General features: G+C 45.9%; 1 protein-coding gene across 1 annotated transcript; it reads right to left on the reverse strand.

Annotated features, from left to right (window-relative positions):
- Nucleotides 1-3859: 3859 nt before the first annotated feature.
- On the reverse strand, nt 3860-15755 carry IGFL4 (IGF like family member 4). Its single transcript, XM_030796767.1, is given in 4 exon segments — nt 3860-4456; nt 4558-4608; nt 4983-5149; nt 15697-15755. Coding segments are annotated over 4 exon segments (522 nt in total). The 5' UTR covers nt 15729-15755; the 3' UTR covers nt 3860-4184.
- Nucleotides 15756-16502: the final 747 nt, after the last annotated feature.

Here is a 16502-nt window from a genome sequence, read left to right on the forward strand (position 1 = left end):
GATCTGCCCGCCTCAGCCTCCGAAAGTGCTGGGATCACAGGTGTGAGACACTGTGCCCGGCTGAAATATGTTTTTCTGACATGGCTGGTCCTGAACCACTCTGCTCTGCCTTGTGCCATCAATGGCGCCTTCCAAACATGGATCTTCCTCATATGTGCACAAACACGTAGACTGATAGACATCTTGCTTTAATCGGACATAGAAATTTATGGCTGGGCACGGTGGCTCACACCTGTAATCCCAGCACTTTGGGAAGCTGAGTTGGGTGGATCACTTGAGCCCGGGAGCTCAAGACCAGCCTGGGCAACATGGTAAAACCATGCATTTTCTTTACAAAAAAAAATATAAAAATTAGCGGGGCATGGTAGTGCGTGCCTGTAGTCCCAGCTACTTGGGAGGCTGAGGTGGGAGAATTGCTTGGGCCCAGGAGGTGTGTTGAGATGAACCAGGATCACATCACTGCACTCTAGCCTGAGTGATAGAACAAGACCCTGTCTCAAAAAAAAAAAAAAAAGCTGGACGGGTTGTATTTTAGGTTATGAGACTCTGGATATAATTTAAATCTTGTTTTAGTTGGCTCTGTTTGACACCACTATAGCAGGGGAAGGAAGCTGAGGTGCTGTCTCTACTGCCAGGTCGGGGTAGAAGTCCAGGGGAGAGGGTGAAGAGTGCTTGATACTGATGGGTTTTGAAATTCAGGCTCCCCTTGTGGTCCCCACTGATACTATGACTCTATTCTTGGCACTCTCAAACCTTGACCTGGTGGGATAATTAAGATTCCTTACAGCCCACAAAGAGACTGAAAAAAACAAAAGTAGAATATCCAAGGATGTTGGCACAACTGTAAAACCGGTAACAGGCTGGGCATGATGGCTCATGTCTGTAATCCCAGCATTTTGGGAGGCTGAGGAGGGCGGATCACCTGAGGTCAGGAGTTCGAGACAGGCCGGCCAACATGGTGAAACTAAAAATACAAAAGTTAGCTGGGCATGGTGGCACCTGCCTGTAGTTCCAGATACTCGGGAGGCTGAGGCAGGAGAATCGCTTGAACCTGGGAGGCAGAGGTTGCAGTGAGCTGAGATCGTGCCACTGCACTCCAGCCTGGGTGACAGAGCGAGACTCCGTCTCAAAAAACAAAACAAAAACAAACAAAACCTGTAACATACACTTAATGGTAATACTGATGATAGCAGTGGGCTGTCTGGTGTGACCGCTGCCATCACGCTGGCCACTTTAGGGAGGTTGCAGGGAGGAGGTGGACAGCACCCTCCACAGTTGCAGTCTTGGGGGCCGGTGCCATGGGGTTGGGCTGGGTCGCCTGTAGCAGGGGAGCAGCGCAGTGGGAGAGCACCGCCTTCAGGCACATCACAAAGCATTTTCACAGATAGCTTGTTTCTAGTTTTTATGGCGGGATAAAGGGGCCTGATGCAGATCTGGGGCCATATTTTGGGGGCCCGGGGTGGGAAGTGGGAGTGGTGCTCTCTGCAGGGACCCAGCCAGTGGCGCAGCCACTGCGCGGACCTTGCTGAGGGTGCTAGTTCCTGGGGCTGAGGAGGAGGATCTGCGCTGGGCTGCTGGGGTCTCCTCCCTCGCGTCCACCTGGGCATCGGAGTGATTGCCAAACCTGTCACTCCAAATGGCTTGGCCCCAGGCCCGTGATCCACTCTGCCCCAGGCCACCCCTGAGTGCCGGGGTAATGAGGCAGCTCGTGGCAATGTTGCCCCTACCCCAGATGCCAGCCCAGGCCCAGCGAGGATCAGGAGTCCCCTCCCCAGGTTGTGAGGGGGCACAGCCAGGGCTGCATGCTCCACAGAGCAGCCAGGAGCCCTGCCCAAGTTGTGGCTGCAGATCTCAGCCTCCCTGCTCTTGGGGGCCAGGAGCAGGCAGGAGCCCTGCCTTCCCTGGTGCTGCTGCACCTGCCCAAAGTGTGGCTGCAGACCCAGGCCTCCTGCTCCACGGAGCAGGCAGGAGCCTCCTCCTGCCCCCACAGCTGCAGCTGCCCAAATCAGTAGCTGCCCAAATCAGCAGCTGCAGCTTCAGGCATTCCTGCACTCTTGGGAGGCTGAGAAGTGCCCCGCTGCCTGGCTTCTCCCTATTGTTGTCACCTACCATAATCTTGGAGCAAAGGTGGGGCTGAGCCCAGGGGGCCATGAACAGCAGCAGGAGGCAAACAGATTCCTGGGTGGAAAGGGCCACGTCCCTGGTAAGGCCTCACCTTCAGGCCAGGGAGGGCCTCACAGCTGGGGGCTGGGCTGCCAGACTCACAGGCCAGAAGTGGGGACTTGTGGTGCCTTTTCTGCGTGCCCATGGTCACCCATGGACCAATTGGTATGCACTTCCTCCCTTCGGAGGTCCGTAAAAACTATGGGCTCAGCCAGAGGAGGGCAGAGGATGGAGAGATGACTGAATGACCAACTGAAAAGAGGAGCTACCCTCTCTGCTGAGAGCTGAGAAGATGACAGGATGAACAGCTGCAGAGAGGAGCTCTCCTCTCCAGGGCCTCCTTTCTGCTGAGGGCTGAACACTTGACAGGATGACCTGCCTACAGAGAGGGGCTACCCACTGTGGGCCTCTTCTGAGCTATTCTATCTATCACTTAACAAAGCTCCTCTTTGTCTTGCTCACCCTCCGTTTGTCTGTGTACCTTTCTTCCTGGATGCAGGATAAGAACTCAGGCAAAAGTGCTGGCAGCCACAGAGGTTTCCAGCCAGAAAGAGCAACACCCCAAAGATCCCATAACAATACCAGAAGGAAAAAAACCCCGAGAAATGAATGGAAGAAATGTTTGAAACAATAATGACGGAGAATTTCCCCAAATTAATGTCAGACACCAAACCACAGATCCAGGAAGCTCAGAGAACACCAAGCAAGATAAATGCCAACGAAGCAAGACCTCATCTCCTGAAAGGTGCTCACTTTCTGGGAGACACAGATCCCCTCCTGGAAGAGGTGCATGGCCACATGGCAGGAGTTCCCTTCCGAGACTGCCAAGCACCTGTAGCAGTGCAGATCCTGAGCTCTCTTCATGCATAGCAGGGCCACCAGCAGGACCAGGGCAAAGGTCTTCATGGCATAGGAACTGCTCATTCTTCCTCTCTTGCCAGTCATTTAGTTTCAATAAACTAAAATTTGTTCTTAGTTTTGTAGCTTAAAAAAACCTACAAATAAGCCAGTGCAATTTCAGCAAACACGTTGTCTTAGTACGTTTTCTGATGCTATAACAGAAGTGGATTGGATAATTTAAAAAGAACTGAGATTTGTTTCTTATGGTTCTGGAGGCTGGGAAGTCCAAGGTCCAGGGGTCCGCATCTGGCAAGGGCCTTCTTGCTGTGTCACCCCATGGCAGAATGCAGAAAGACAAGAGAGCCCATGCACATGAGAGGGGAAAGGGGTCTGAACTCATCCTTTATAAGGATGTCACTCTGGCGATAAGGAACCCACTCCTGCAATAACAGCATTAATCCATGTATGAGGGCAGAGGCCTCATGACATAATCACTTTTTAAGGGTCTCACCTCCCAACACTGTTGCATTGGAGATTAAGTTTCTACTACATGAACTTTTGGGGATACATTCAAACCATAGCACATGTGTTTTCTGCTTTCAGTTTAAGGGAGGTTTAGTAAGTAATATTTATAGTTAAAAACATTGAACACAGTGAAACCCCGTTTGTACTAAAAATACAAAAATTAGCCAGGCGTGGTGACGCATGCCTGTAATCCCAGCTACACAGGAGGCTGAGGCAGGAGAATTGCTTGAACCCGGAGGCAGAGGTTGCAGTGAGTTGAGATCGTGCCACTGCACTCCAGCCTGGGCAACAGAGCAAGACCCTGTCTCAACAACAACAACAACAACAACGAAATCAATACAGTATAATTACCAAATATTAGATTCTAGAGTGATCTGTGACTCTGCTACCCCAGAACAGTCTAGATGAGGTCAGATCTTGACAGAGGGCTTTTTGGGTGGTATTCCTGCAGAAGGAGAGAAGGGGGAGAGGGGAATAAGAGGGAGGGTGGTAGCAGCAGCAGCAGCGGGGAAGGAACAGAGACATGGAGAACGACAGAGTTGCATGGTTACTGAGAGATGGGAAGGTATGGAACCCAGCAGAGACTGCACATCTGGGTGGGACATGGACAGCCAAACTCCATTTCCTACTCCCCCCTCCCACAGCCTGGACTGGAATCAGATCCTTACCTGGGCACAGATCCTGGTGATAGGGGAGGACTTGCAATCTGGCTTCATACCTGGGACCTTGAACCTCACAACTGCCTGGTTCTGAGGGCCCAAAGACTCCAGGCAGCAGTGCTGGAAGCAGGGCCAGAAGGTGCAGCTGGAGCCACAGGGCCGGGTCTGCTTCAAGTCTAGGACGACACCGTCATCACAGCACTGCTCCAAGGGGTTGTAGGTCCAGTCCCCACACCTGGGCGCTGGCTGGCATAGCCACAGTCTAGGATCTGGAAGAGTCGGGGCTGGATGGGCTGCAAGGACCAGCCTAGGACCACCTCCCCACCAACCTTAATGCTGTTCTCTCCTCCCTCACTGCATCGCTTCTCACCTGTGACTCCTTCTGAGTTTGAACTCAGAAGTTCAAAAATGAAGACGGCAGCTGAGAAGCAGAAGGGGAGTGAGAATGATTCTGAGGTCACCAGGTCTTGACCACGGGGCACAAGATGATGTCTCTGAGCTTCTCTGCTTGCTGTAACAGCTCAGAGTGGATTTTGGGACTGACTGTGGGTGCAGGTCCTGGGGACTGGGGTTGGCAGGTGAGGAAAGGCAGGGAGGGCTCTGGGAATAGTTAAGCTTCTGGAATTTGCAGTTCAGGAGACAGATTACAATGCAGTCACAGATGACATAGCGGTGATTATGAGGTGGGACACCAATAATTAAATAGAGAAGAGAGAATTAACTTTGAAGTTCAGAAATAATTAGGGATGCGATATCATTAGGGATTAGCTTAGCCTAGGGCTGGGGTCTCCTTACCAAAAATTCTGGGCACCATGGTTTAGGCTTCAGAGCAGCGGACGAGAGAGCAGCAGTGGAAATGGGTCAGTGACTTTACATAGGGGCTTATATAGGATATGAACTTACCAACATTTAGGGAAGTGTGCAGAAGGAGTGGCTTCTTGGGAAGAGTCAGGCATGAAGAGCTGCAGGGAACATAAATCATTCATCAAAAGCTTAATGAGATGCTTCTGGACCTGTTCCAAGTAGCTGCTGCCTCCTCAGACCCTTCAGATCCTCAGGGTAAAGGCTACCCAGGAACCTGTCTAAGCTTTGACTCTGCTGAGTCTTTCTTTGAACACTGCCCAAGAGAAAACCACTTGGAAGATATTCCTTAACTCTTGCTTATCTAAGAGCAAACTACTCACCAAACACCGGCTGTCTCTAGGGTCCCCACATTCCTTCACCCTGAAGTTTCAAGGAGTCCCTCTACTCCCCGTCTCAGTTCATCTCCAGACCTGCACTGTCTATAATTTTTCAGAGTCACGTAGGGGAAATTGTGAAGTTGCAGCATAATCTAGAAGAACAGCAGGAGCTGCAAAACTGTGCCAGGGAGAACAACAACAAAAATAGGTGGTGTAGGATGGACCTCCGGGATTCATAGAACAGACAGGAAAGCAGCACCTTTTTTTTTTTTTTTTTTTTTTTGGGTCTGTGGAGTGCCTTGTTCAAGAAAATGCTCTTGTGTGTCTCACTGTGTGATGGGATTACATGTGGGGTATTATTAGAGCATGCCCCTCCATTTTCCATTGGTTTCTTCCCTGTGTCACAGTGAGAAGGGCGGGAGGGTGAAAGAAGGATAAGGCAGAGGTGTTAGAGCTTTGTAAAAGTGCATTGTTAGTATAGAGTCTCTTCCTCTTCCTTCCTCTCTCTCTCTCTCTCTCTTTTTTTTTTTTTTGAGACACCGTATCTCTCTGTCTCCCAGGCTGGAGTGCAGTGGTGCTATCTTGGCTCACTGTAACCTTTGCCCCCCAGGCTGAAGCCATCCTCCCACCTCAGCCTCTTGAGTAGCTGGGACCACAGGCATGCACCTCCTGGCTTGGCTAATTTTTTTGTGTTTTTCATAGAGTCAGGGTCCTACAATGTTCTGGTCTTGGAATCCTGAGCTCAAGCAATCCACCTGCCCCAGCCTTCCAAAGTGCTGGGATTTCAGGTGTGAACCATCGTGCCTGGCCTCTCTCTCCTCTCTTAACTGGATGTCCAATTCTTCGGTATTGATTTCGTGCGATAAACTAGCTCTCCTCGCCTATTTCTGCAGTTGCGTATTTGCATAGATATGTCTGTCTGTCTACTTATCAATATGCCTTCTCCTTTCCCACACATCCAAACAGAAATCCCACCTGTCAAGGCACATTCTCTCACCTACACAGAACAGCTGCTGAGGAAACAGACCTATAAGAACTACATTCCTGTTTATCAAGTTAAGTAGTGTGAATACCACATTATAACTCCGAGCCAGCAATCAAGAAATTTATGACGACTTGAAAGGGAAAGCTGCAATGAAGAGTATAAGTGACTAAGGAGGGAAATCCCAAAGCTGATTACTAGAATTGATCTCTGTATAATTGAACTATCTATGTAGAAAATCCCACGGAACCCACTGTCAAGCAAGAGGTGAGTCTGATAGATTCTGCTAGTGACAAAAACAAGCCCTTTTTAGATTCAGACACTTTATTACTGACACAGACAGGGAAAGGACGAGTAGCCACAGGTGCCAGCACCATGTCCCTTGTACAGGATGACACTGAAACAAAAGGGCCAGATGACTGAACAAGAATAATAGGATGCCTGTTGCTCAGTAGAGAATCCAGCCTGTGGCTCCATGGTATAGGGAGGTAGAAAGCCTCATCCCTCCCTAGAAGCCAGAGGCAGTGAGAAGCTGTGTCATGACGGCCTCCCTTATCCATGGGGAAGTGACAAGTGATGCTGTGGCAGCTCCCCACAAGCCTGCCATGATCTCACGTTCTGGGAAGACCAGAGAGTGTTCTGCCATGACATACATCAGCTACAGTTAATTTCACCAATGTGGCCCACGTGGCGATGTCTGAGGTCACCAGGGCATTAGGGCAAAACCGTTACCGTAAAGCTACCCCAAAAGCTCCTGGAACTAATAAGTAAATTTAGATGGTTGTGAATACAAAGCCAACACACAAAAATCAATTGCATTTCGCGCTCCTGGAAAGACTAAGTGGAAACAAAAATTTAGAGGGCAACAATGCCATTTATAATGCCCCCCCCCACTCAAAATTGAAATAATTAGGTATACTGTAAATCTAGGAGAACATGTAGAGGATATATATGCTTAAAACTATAAACTAGTGATTAAAGTAATCAAGGAAAACCTAAATATAGAGTGGTATATCATGTCACAGTTTAGAATATGGGGCTTTTTAGCTAAGATGTCAATTCTCTCCAAATTATCTACAGATTTAACACAATTCCAATGAACACCCAAGCAGGATTTGTCTCAGATAGAAGCAAAATAATTCTAGAATTTGTCTAGAAAGGCAGTGGAAACAAAAAGGGCCCAAACAATTTTGGTTGATGAAAAATGTTAGAGGACTCACACTACCCAATTTCACAATTCCTCAAGCTACAGTAATGAATAGTATAGTACTGGCAAGTAGAGAGACACATAGATCAACGGAGCAGAAAAGATTTCAGAAATAAACCCAAACAAATATGGCAAATTGACTTTTGACAAAGATGCAAAAGCAATTCAATGTGGGAAAAGATAGTCATTTCAACAAATGGTGTGGGACAGTGAGTATGCATATGAAAAAAAAATCTTCTACCAAAGCTTACACTTCCTACAAAATTTAACTCCAAAATGATCTAGATATAAAAAGTTAAACTATACATTTTCTAGAAGAAAACATTAAGAATATCCTTATGACTTAGGGAAAAGATACAAAAAACATTGTCCATTTAAAAAATTGATAGATCAGGAGGGGGGGTTTCACCCTGCTGGCCAGGCTGGTCTTGAACTCCTGACCTCAGGTGGCCTGCCCACTTCAGCCTCCCAAAGTGCTGAGATTACAGGTGTGAGCCACCGCGCCTGGCCCCAGCGTCTTTACTGTAACCTTTTTTTTTTTTTTTTTAAATCAGCAAGGGCTTTATGACCTGTATCCTATCTCATCCTGTCACTTAGAATGCCTTATCATCTGCAGCCCGGTAGGTGTCAGCTTTATTTTACCCAAACCCTACTCAAGCTGGAGTTGCCCTGGTTCAAATGCCTGTGACAGAGGCGCAGATGCTGCTACTCTGGTCACTCTCTATTCCTCTGAATAAGAAACTGTCTTTTGTCTCTCTTTTTGCCAGCCTGGCAGTGAGGCTTTCACTGTCCTTTTGTTCCACCCTCTTTTCAAGGATGTTTGTGTAGTGAAAAGCCTTGAAAGAAAAAAAAATCACTCACACATGGCCTGTCCCTGTGCCTTGGGCTACTTAGAGACTGGTGGCTGGGTTCTCAGTGGAAGCATCTCAGGACACTATGTGACCTATCTTGACCTAGCCTGGGAAGACACGCAGTATCACCTCTGAAACCTCCTTATGCAAAAGAAGGGCCAACCCAGATTCAATGGAGGGCAATTAGATTCCATGTCTGACGGGGGACTTGGCAAGGTCACATTGCAGAAGAGAATGTGGGGTAGTAAATATTGCTGTGATCATCTTTTTTTTTTTTTTTTTTTTTTTTTTTGCACTTCTTTTTTTTTTTTTTATTATACTTTAGGGTTTTAGGGTACATGTGCACAATGTGCAGGTTTGTTACATATGTATCCATGTGCCATGTTGATTTCCTGCACCCATTAACTCGTCATTTAGCATTAGGTGTATCTCCTAATGCTGTCCCTCCCCCCTCCCCCCACCCCACAACAGTCCCCGGAGTGTGATGTTCCCCTTCCTGTGTCCATGTGTTCTCATTGTTCAATTCCCACCTATGAGTGAGAACATGCGGTGTTTGGTTTTTTGTCCTTGCGATAGTTTACTGAGAATGATGTTTTCCAGTTTCATCCATGTCCCTACAAAGGACACGAACTCATCATTTTTTATGGCTGCATAGTATTCCATGGTGTATATGTGCCACATTTTCTTAATCCAGTCTATCGTTGTTGGACATTTGGGTTGGTTCCAACTCTTTGCTATTGTGAATAGTGCCGCAGTAAACATACGTGTGCATGTGTCTTTATAGCAGCATGATTTATAGTCCTTTGGGTATATACCCAGTAATGGGATGGCTGGGTCAAATGGTATTTCTAGTTCGAGATCCCTGAGGAATCGCCACACTGACTTCCACAATGGTTGAACTAGTTTACAGTCCCACCAACAGTGTAAAAGTGTTCCTATTTCTCCACATCCTCTCTAGCACCTGTTGTTTCCTGATTTTTTAATGATGGCCATTCTAACTGGTGTGAGATGGTATCTCACTGTGGTTTTGATTTGCATTTCTCTGATGGCCAGTGATGATGAGCATTTCTTCATGTGTTTTCTGGCTGCATAAATGTCTTCTTTTGAGAAGTGTCTGTTCATGTCCTCTGCCCACTTTTTGATGGGGTTGTTTGTTTTTTTCTTGTAAATTTGTTTGAGTTCATTATAGATTCTGGATATTAGCCCTTTGTCAGATGAGTAGGTTGCAAAAATTTTCTCCCATTCTGTAGGTTGCCTGTTCATTCTGATGATAGTTTCTTTTGCTGTGCAGAAGCTCTTTAGTTTAATGAGATCCCATTTGTCGATTTTGGCTTTTGTTGCCATTGCTTTTGGTGTTTTAGACATGAAGTCCTTGCCCACGCCTATGTCCTGAATGGTATTGCCTAGGTTTTCTTGTAGGATTTTAATGGTTTTAGGTCTAACATATAAGTCTTTAATCCATCTTGAATTAATTTTTGTATAAGGTGTAAGGATGGGATCCAGTTGCAGCTTTCTACATATGGCTAGCCAGTTTTCCCAGCACCATTTATTAAATAGGGAATCCTTTCCCCATTTCTTGTTTTTGTCAGGTTCGTCAAAGATCAGATAGTTGTAGCTATGCGGCATCATTTCTGAGGGCTCTGTTCTGTTCCATTGATCTATGTCTCTGTTGTGGTACCAGTACCATGCTGTTTTGGTTACTGTAGCCTTGTAGTATAGTTTAAAGTCAGGTAGCGTGATGCCTCCAGCTTTGTTCTTTTGGCTTAGGATTGACTTGGCGATGCGGGCTCTTTTTTGGTTCCATATGAACTTTAAAGTAGTTTTTTCCAATTCTGTGAAGAAAGTCATTGGTAGCTTGATGGGGATGGCATTGAATCTATAAATTACCTTGGGCAGTATGGCCATTTTCACGATATTGATTCTTCCAACCCATGAGCATGGAATGTTCTTCCATTTGTTTGTATCCTCTTTTATTTCATTGAGCAGTGGTTTGTAGTTCTCCTTGAAGAGGTCCTTCACATCCCTTGTAAGTTGGATTCCTAGGTATTTTATTCTCTTTGAAGCAATTGTGAATGGGAGTTCACTCATGATTTGGCTCTCTGTTTGTCTGTTATTGGTGTACAAGAATGCTTGTGATTTTTGTACATTAATTTTGTATCCTGAGACTTCGCTGAAGTTGCTAATCAGCTTAAGGAGATTTTGGGCTGAGACAATGGGGTTTTCTAGATATACAATCATGTCATCTGCAAACAGGGACAATTTGACTTCCTCTTTTCCTAATTGAATACCTTTTATTTCCTTCTCCTGCCTGATTGCTCTGGCCAGAACTTCCAGCACTATGTTGAACAGGAGCAGTGAGAGAGGGCATCCCTGTCTTGTGCCAGATTTCAGAGGGAATGCTTCCAGTTTTTGCCCATTCAGTATGATATTGGCTGTGGGTTTGTCGTAGATAGCTCTTATTATTTTGAGATACGTCCCATCAATACCTAATTTATTGAGAGTTTTTAGCATGAAGGGTTGTTGAATTTTGTCAAAGGCCTTTTCTGCATCTATTGAGATAATCATGTGGTTTTTGTCTTTGGTTCTGTTTATATGCTGGATTACATTTATTGATTTGCGTATGTTGAACCAGCCTTGCATCCCAGGGATGAAGCCCACTTGATCATGGTGGATAAGCTTTTTGATGTGCTGCTGGATTCGGTTTGCCAGTATTTTATTGAGGATTTTTGCATCAATGTTCATCAAGGATATTGGTCTGAAATTCTCTTTTTTGGTTATGTCTCTGCCAGGTTTTGGTATCAGGACGATGCTGGCTTCATAAAATGTGTTAGGGAGGATTCCCTCTTTTTCTATCGATTGGAATAGTTTCAGAAGGAATGGTACCAGTTCCTCCTTGTACCTCTGGTAGAATTCGGCTGTGAATCCATCAGGTCCTGGACTCTTTTTGGTTGGTAAGCTATTGATTATTGCCACAATTTCAGAACCTGTTATTGGTCTATTCAGAGATTCAACTTCTTCCTGGTTTAGTCTTGGGAGGGTGTATTTGTCGAGGAATTTATCCATTTCTTCTAGATTTTCTAGTTTATTTGCATAGAGTGTTTGTAGTATTCTCTGATGGTAGATTGTATTTCTGTGGGATCGGTGGTGATATCCCCTTTTTCGTTTTTTATTGCATCTATTTGATTCTTCTCTCTTTTCTTCTTTATTAGTCTTGCTAGCGGTCCATCAATTTTGTTGATCTTTTCAAAAAACCAGCTCCTGGATTCATTAATTTTTTGAAGGGTTTTTTGTGTCTCTGTTTCCTTCAGTTCTGCTCTGATTTTAGTTATTTCTAGCCTTCTGCTAGCTTTTGAATGTGTTTGCTCTTGCTTTTCTAGTTCTTTTAATTGTGATGTTAGGAGTCAATTTTGGATCTTTCCTGCTTTCTCTTGTGGGCATTTAGTGCTATAAACTTCCCTCTACACACTGCTTTGAATGTGTCCCAGAGATTCTGGTATGTTGTGTCTTTGTTCTCGTTGGTTTCAAAGAACATCTTTATTTCTGCCTTCATTTCATTATGTACCCAATAGTCATTCAGGAGCAGGTTGTTCAGTTTCCATGTAGTAGAGCGGTTTTGAGTGAGTTTCTTAATCCTGAGTTCTAGTTTGATTGCACTGTGGTCTGAAAGACAGTTTGTTATAATTTCTGTTCTTTTACATTTGCTGAGGAGAGCTTTACTTCCAACTATGTGGTCAATTTTGGAATAGGTGTGGTGTGGTGCTGAAAAAAATGTATATTCTGTTGACTTGGGGTGGAGAGTTCTGTAGATGTCTATTAGGTCCACTTTATGTAGAGCTGAGTTCAATTCCTGGATATCCTTGTTAACTTTCTGTCTCGTTGATCTGTCTAATGCTGACAGTGGGGTGTTAAAATCTCCCATTATTATTGTGTGGGAGTTTAAGTCCCTTAGTAGGTCACTCAGGACTTGCTTTATGAATCTGGGTGCTCCTGTGTTGGGTGCATATATATTTAGGATAGTTAGCTCTTCTTGATGAATTGATCCCTTTACCATTATGTAATGGCCTTCTTTGTCTCTTTTGATCTTTGTTGGTTTAAAGTCTATTTTATCAGAGACTAGGATTGCAACTCCTGCCTTTTTTTGTTTTCCAGTTGCTTGATAGATCTTCCTCCATCCCTTTATTTTGAGTCTATGTGTGTCTCTGCACGTGAGATGGGTTTCCTGAATACAGCACACTGATGGGTCCTGACTCCTTATCCAGTTTGCCAGTCTGTGTCTTTTGATTGGAGCATTTAGCCCATTTACATTTAACGTTAATATTGTTATGTGTGAATCTGATCCTGTCATTATGATGTTAGTTGGTTATTTTGCTCGTTAGTTGCTATAGTTTCTTCCTAGTCTCGATGGTCTTTACAATTTGGCATGTTTTTGCAGTGGCTGGTACCGGTTGTTCCTTTCCATGTTTAGTGCTTCCTTCAGGAGCTCTTTTAGGGCAGGCCTGGTGGTGACAAAATCACTCAGCGTTTGCTTGTCTGTAAAGTGTTTTATTTCTCCTTCACTTATGAAGCTTAGTTTGGCGGGATAGGAGATTCTGGGTTGAAAATTCTTTTCTTTAAGAATGTTGAATATCGGCCCCCACTCTCTTCTGGCTTGTAGAGTTTCTGCTGAGAGATCAGCTGTTAGTCTGATGGGCTTCCCTTTGTGGGTAACCCGACCTTTCTCTCTGGCTGCCCTTAACATTTTTTCTTTCATTTCAACTTTGGTGAATCTGACAATAATGTGTCTTGGAGTTGCCCTTCTCGAGGAGTATCTTTGTGGCGTTCTCTGTATTTCCTGAATCTGAATGCTGGCCTGCCTTGTTAGATTGGGGAAGTTCTCCTGGATAATATCTTGCAGAGTGTTTTCCAACTTGGTTCCATTCTCCCCATCATTTTCAGGTACACCAATCAGACGTAGGTTTGGTCTTTTCACATAGTCCCAAATTTCTTGGAGGCTTTGTTCATTTCTTTTTATCCTTTTTTCTCTAAACTTCCCTTCTCTCTTCATTTCATTCATTTCATCTTCCATCAGCGATACCCTTTCTTCCAGTTGATCGCATCTGCTACTGAGGCTTCTGCAATCTTCCGTAGTTCTCGAAACTTGGCTTTCAGCTCCATCGGCTCCTTGAAGCCCTTCTCTCCATTGGTTATTCTAGTTATCCATTCTTCTAATTTTTTTTCAAAGTTTTTAACTTCTTTGCTGTTGTTTTGAATTTCCTCTCGTAGCTCAGAGTAGTTTGATCGTCTGAAGCCTTCTTCTCTCAACTCATCAAAGTCATCCTCCATCCAGCTTTGTTCCGTTGCTGGTGAGGAACTGCGTTCCTTTGGAGGAGGAGAGGTGCTCTGTTTTTTAGAGTTTCCAGTTTTTTTGGTCTGTTTTTTCCCCATCTTTGTGGTTTTATCTACTTTTTGTCTTTGATGATGGTGATGTACAGATGGGTTTTTGGTGTGGATGTCCTTTCTGTTTGTTAGTTTTCCTTCTACCAGACAGGACCCTCAGCTGCAGGTCTGTTGGAGTTTACTAGAGGTGCACTCCAGACCCTGTTTGGCTGGGTGTCAGCAGCGGTGGCTGCAGAACAGCGGATTTTCGTGAGACCACAAATTCAGCTGTCTGATAGTTCCTCTGAAAGTTTTGTCTCAGAGAAGTACCGGGTTGAATGAGGTGTCAGTCTGTCCCTACTGGGGGGGTGCCTCCCAGTTAGGCTGCTCAGGGGTGAGGGACCCACTTTAGGAGGCAGTCTGACCGTTCTCAGATCTCCAGCTGCGTGCTGGGAGAACCACTACTCTCTTCAAAGCTGTCAGTCAGACAGGGACATTTAAGTCTGTGGAAGTTCTTGCAGAGTTTTTGTTTGTCTGTGCCCTGCCCCCAGAGGTGGAGCCTACAGAGGCAGGCAGGCCTCCTTGAGCTGTGGTGGGCTCCACCCAGTTTGAGCTTCCTGGCTGCTTTGTTTACCTAAGCAAGCCTGGGCAATGGCGGGCGCCCCTCCCCCAGCCTCGCTGCCGCCTCGCAGCTTGATCTCAGACTGCTGTGCTAGCAATTAGCGAGACTCCGTGGGCATAGGACCCTCCGAGCCAGGTGCGGGACACAATCTCCTAGTGTGCCGTTTTCCAGGCCCGTTGGAAAAGCGCAGTTAGGGTGGGACTGACCCGATATTCCAGGTGCCGTCTGCTTCCCCTTTCTTTGACTGGGAAAGGGAACTCCCTGACCCCTTGCGCTTCCCGAGTGAGTCAATGCCTCGCCCTGCTTCGGCTCGCGCACAGTGCGCTTCACCGACTGTCCTGCACCCACTGTTAGGCACTCCCTAGTGAGATGAAACCAGTACCTCAAGCAGAAATGCAGAAATCACCCGTCTTCTGTGTCGCTGGGGCTGGGAGCTGGAGACCGGAGCTGTTCCTATTCGGCCATCTACTGCTGTGATCATCTTTACAAATACAATCCGATGCACTAAAATAGCACTTTCCTCTCCCTGGCCTTACCCTGGGCTTCTCTCAGGATGTTTCTGCTATCTATTATCTATTTTTTTTTGTTTTTTTTTTTTTGAGACGAAGTCTTGCTCTGTCACCCAGGCTAGAGTGCAGTGGCATGATCTGGGCTCACTGCAACCTCTGCCTCCCGGGTTCAAGTGATTCTCCCACCTCAGCCTCCCTAATAGCTGGGATTACAGGTACCCGCTATCAATGTCCAGCTAATTTTTGTATTTTTGTAGAGACAGAGGTTTCACCATGTTGGCCAGGCTGGTCTTGAACTCCTGACCTCAGGTGATCTGCCTGCCTTGGCCTCCCAAAGTGCTGGGATTACAGGTGTGAGCCACCTTGCCTGGCCGTTTCTGCCATCTTTATCTTCCATTTAGATTTGCCTATGTGTTTCATAGGGTGAATTTTTCATCCCATGCAAGGTTTTGATGGTTCTGAGATTGCAAGTATGATTTCCTCAATGGTGACAAGAGCTGAGCCTCCTTCATATTTATTATATTAGATCCTATGCACAGGGAGTAGTTGTGCCATCAAAGTATGTAGGAGGCTGAAATCTCAGCTCAGCAGAGTGGGCACATGGGCGGCAGCTGGCATCTGCATGTTCATCAGGGTAAACTGGCTTCATTACACCATTGTGCTCTGCAAAATTGCCATACGTTATCATACCCCACGCCAGGCACAACTTTTTGAAGGGATGGACCCATCCCAGGTAGTAGAAACATAAGTCCTGCTTTAGTTTGCCCAAGGGTCAGTCCAATTGGCAGAGCTACCCACTCACCACTTAGACCAACGCCCAGATCCATCCATCATGGCAGAAATGGCATATAGAAGAAGGAAGCCTCAGCTGTATGATGAGCAGTCACGGTGCATATTCTAAGGGGGAGGAGGTAAAGCCTGGAAGATGCAGTGCAATTTGGTCCACTTCACACAGGCATGAGCTGGCAACTCAGATCTGTCCAAAAGCTGCACCCAGGGCCTGTTTTCCATTTTCTGAGCCTCCTCTGTATTGAAAAATAAAGAAAGGCAAACCAGGGTTACTAAAATCATGATTTATTTTAAATGCCCACATTTAAAAAAATTGACGTAATTAGAACAAAAATACACTGCAATATTTTGAAGTTGTTTAAAGGATTTACAGAATTATGAATTAGTGGTGCCCTGCAGGGAGGGTTGAGTGGCAATGAGACAAGCATATGGTCATAGAATGGACTCTGCCCCAGCCCACTGGGATCTTTCTGCAATGGCAGTATTTACCTCATTCAGAGAAGGATAATAGTAACCCTTGGAGAGTGTGAGGTCTGAACCAGGTGATCCTCATTGCTCGGATCACCTATGACAGAGTCAGCTGCAGCTTGGAAATAACAAACCCGGGAGGATCCAGAGAGATTGGAACCAAGATGGCGTTTCTGGGACCCAGAGCTCTCCCAGGACCTGCTGACCTCAGGTAATAATTCAGAAATGTTTTCCAGGGGAGCAGATATTGAAGAACCTTGGGGCATGATCAGGCATCTCGAGGGTCTGTCCTAAAGCTGCAGCATTGTTATTTTCTAGAACTGTGCTGTCCAATATTGAAGCCACGAGGCA

Source organism: Nomascus leucogenys, chromosome 17 (assembly GCF_006542625.1).
Source record: "Nomascus leucogenys isolate Asia chromosome 17, Asia_NLE_v1, whole genome shotgun sequence".
In the NCBI taxonomy this organism is placed as follows: domain Eukaryota; kingdom Metazoa; phylum Chordata; class Mammalia; order Primates; family Hylobatidae; genus Nomascus; species Nomascus leucogenys.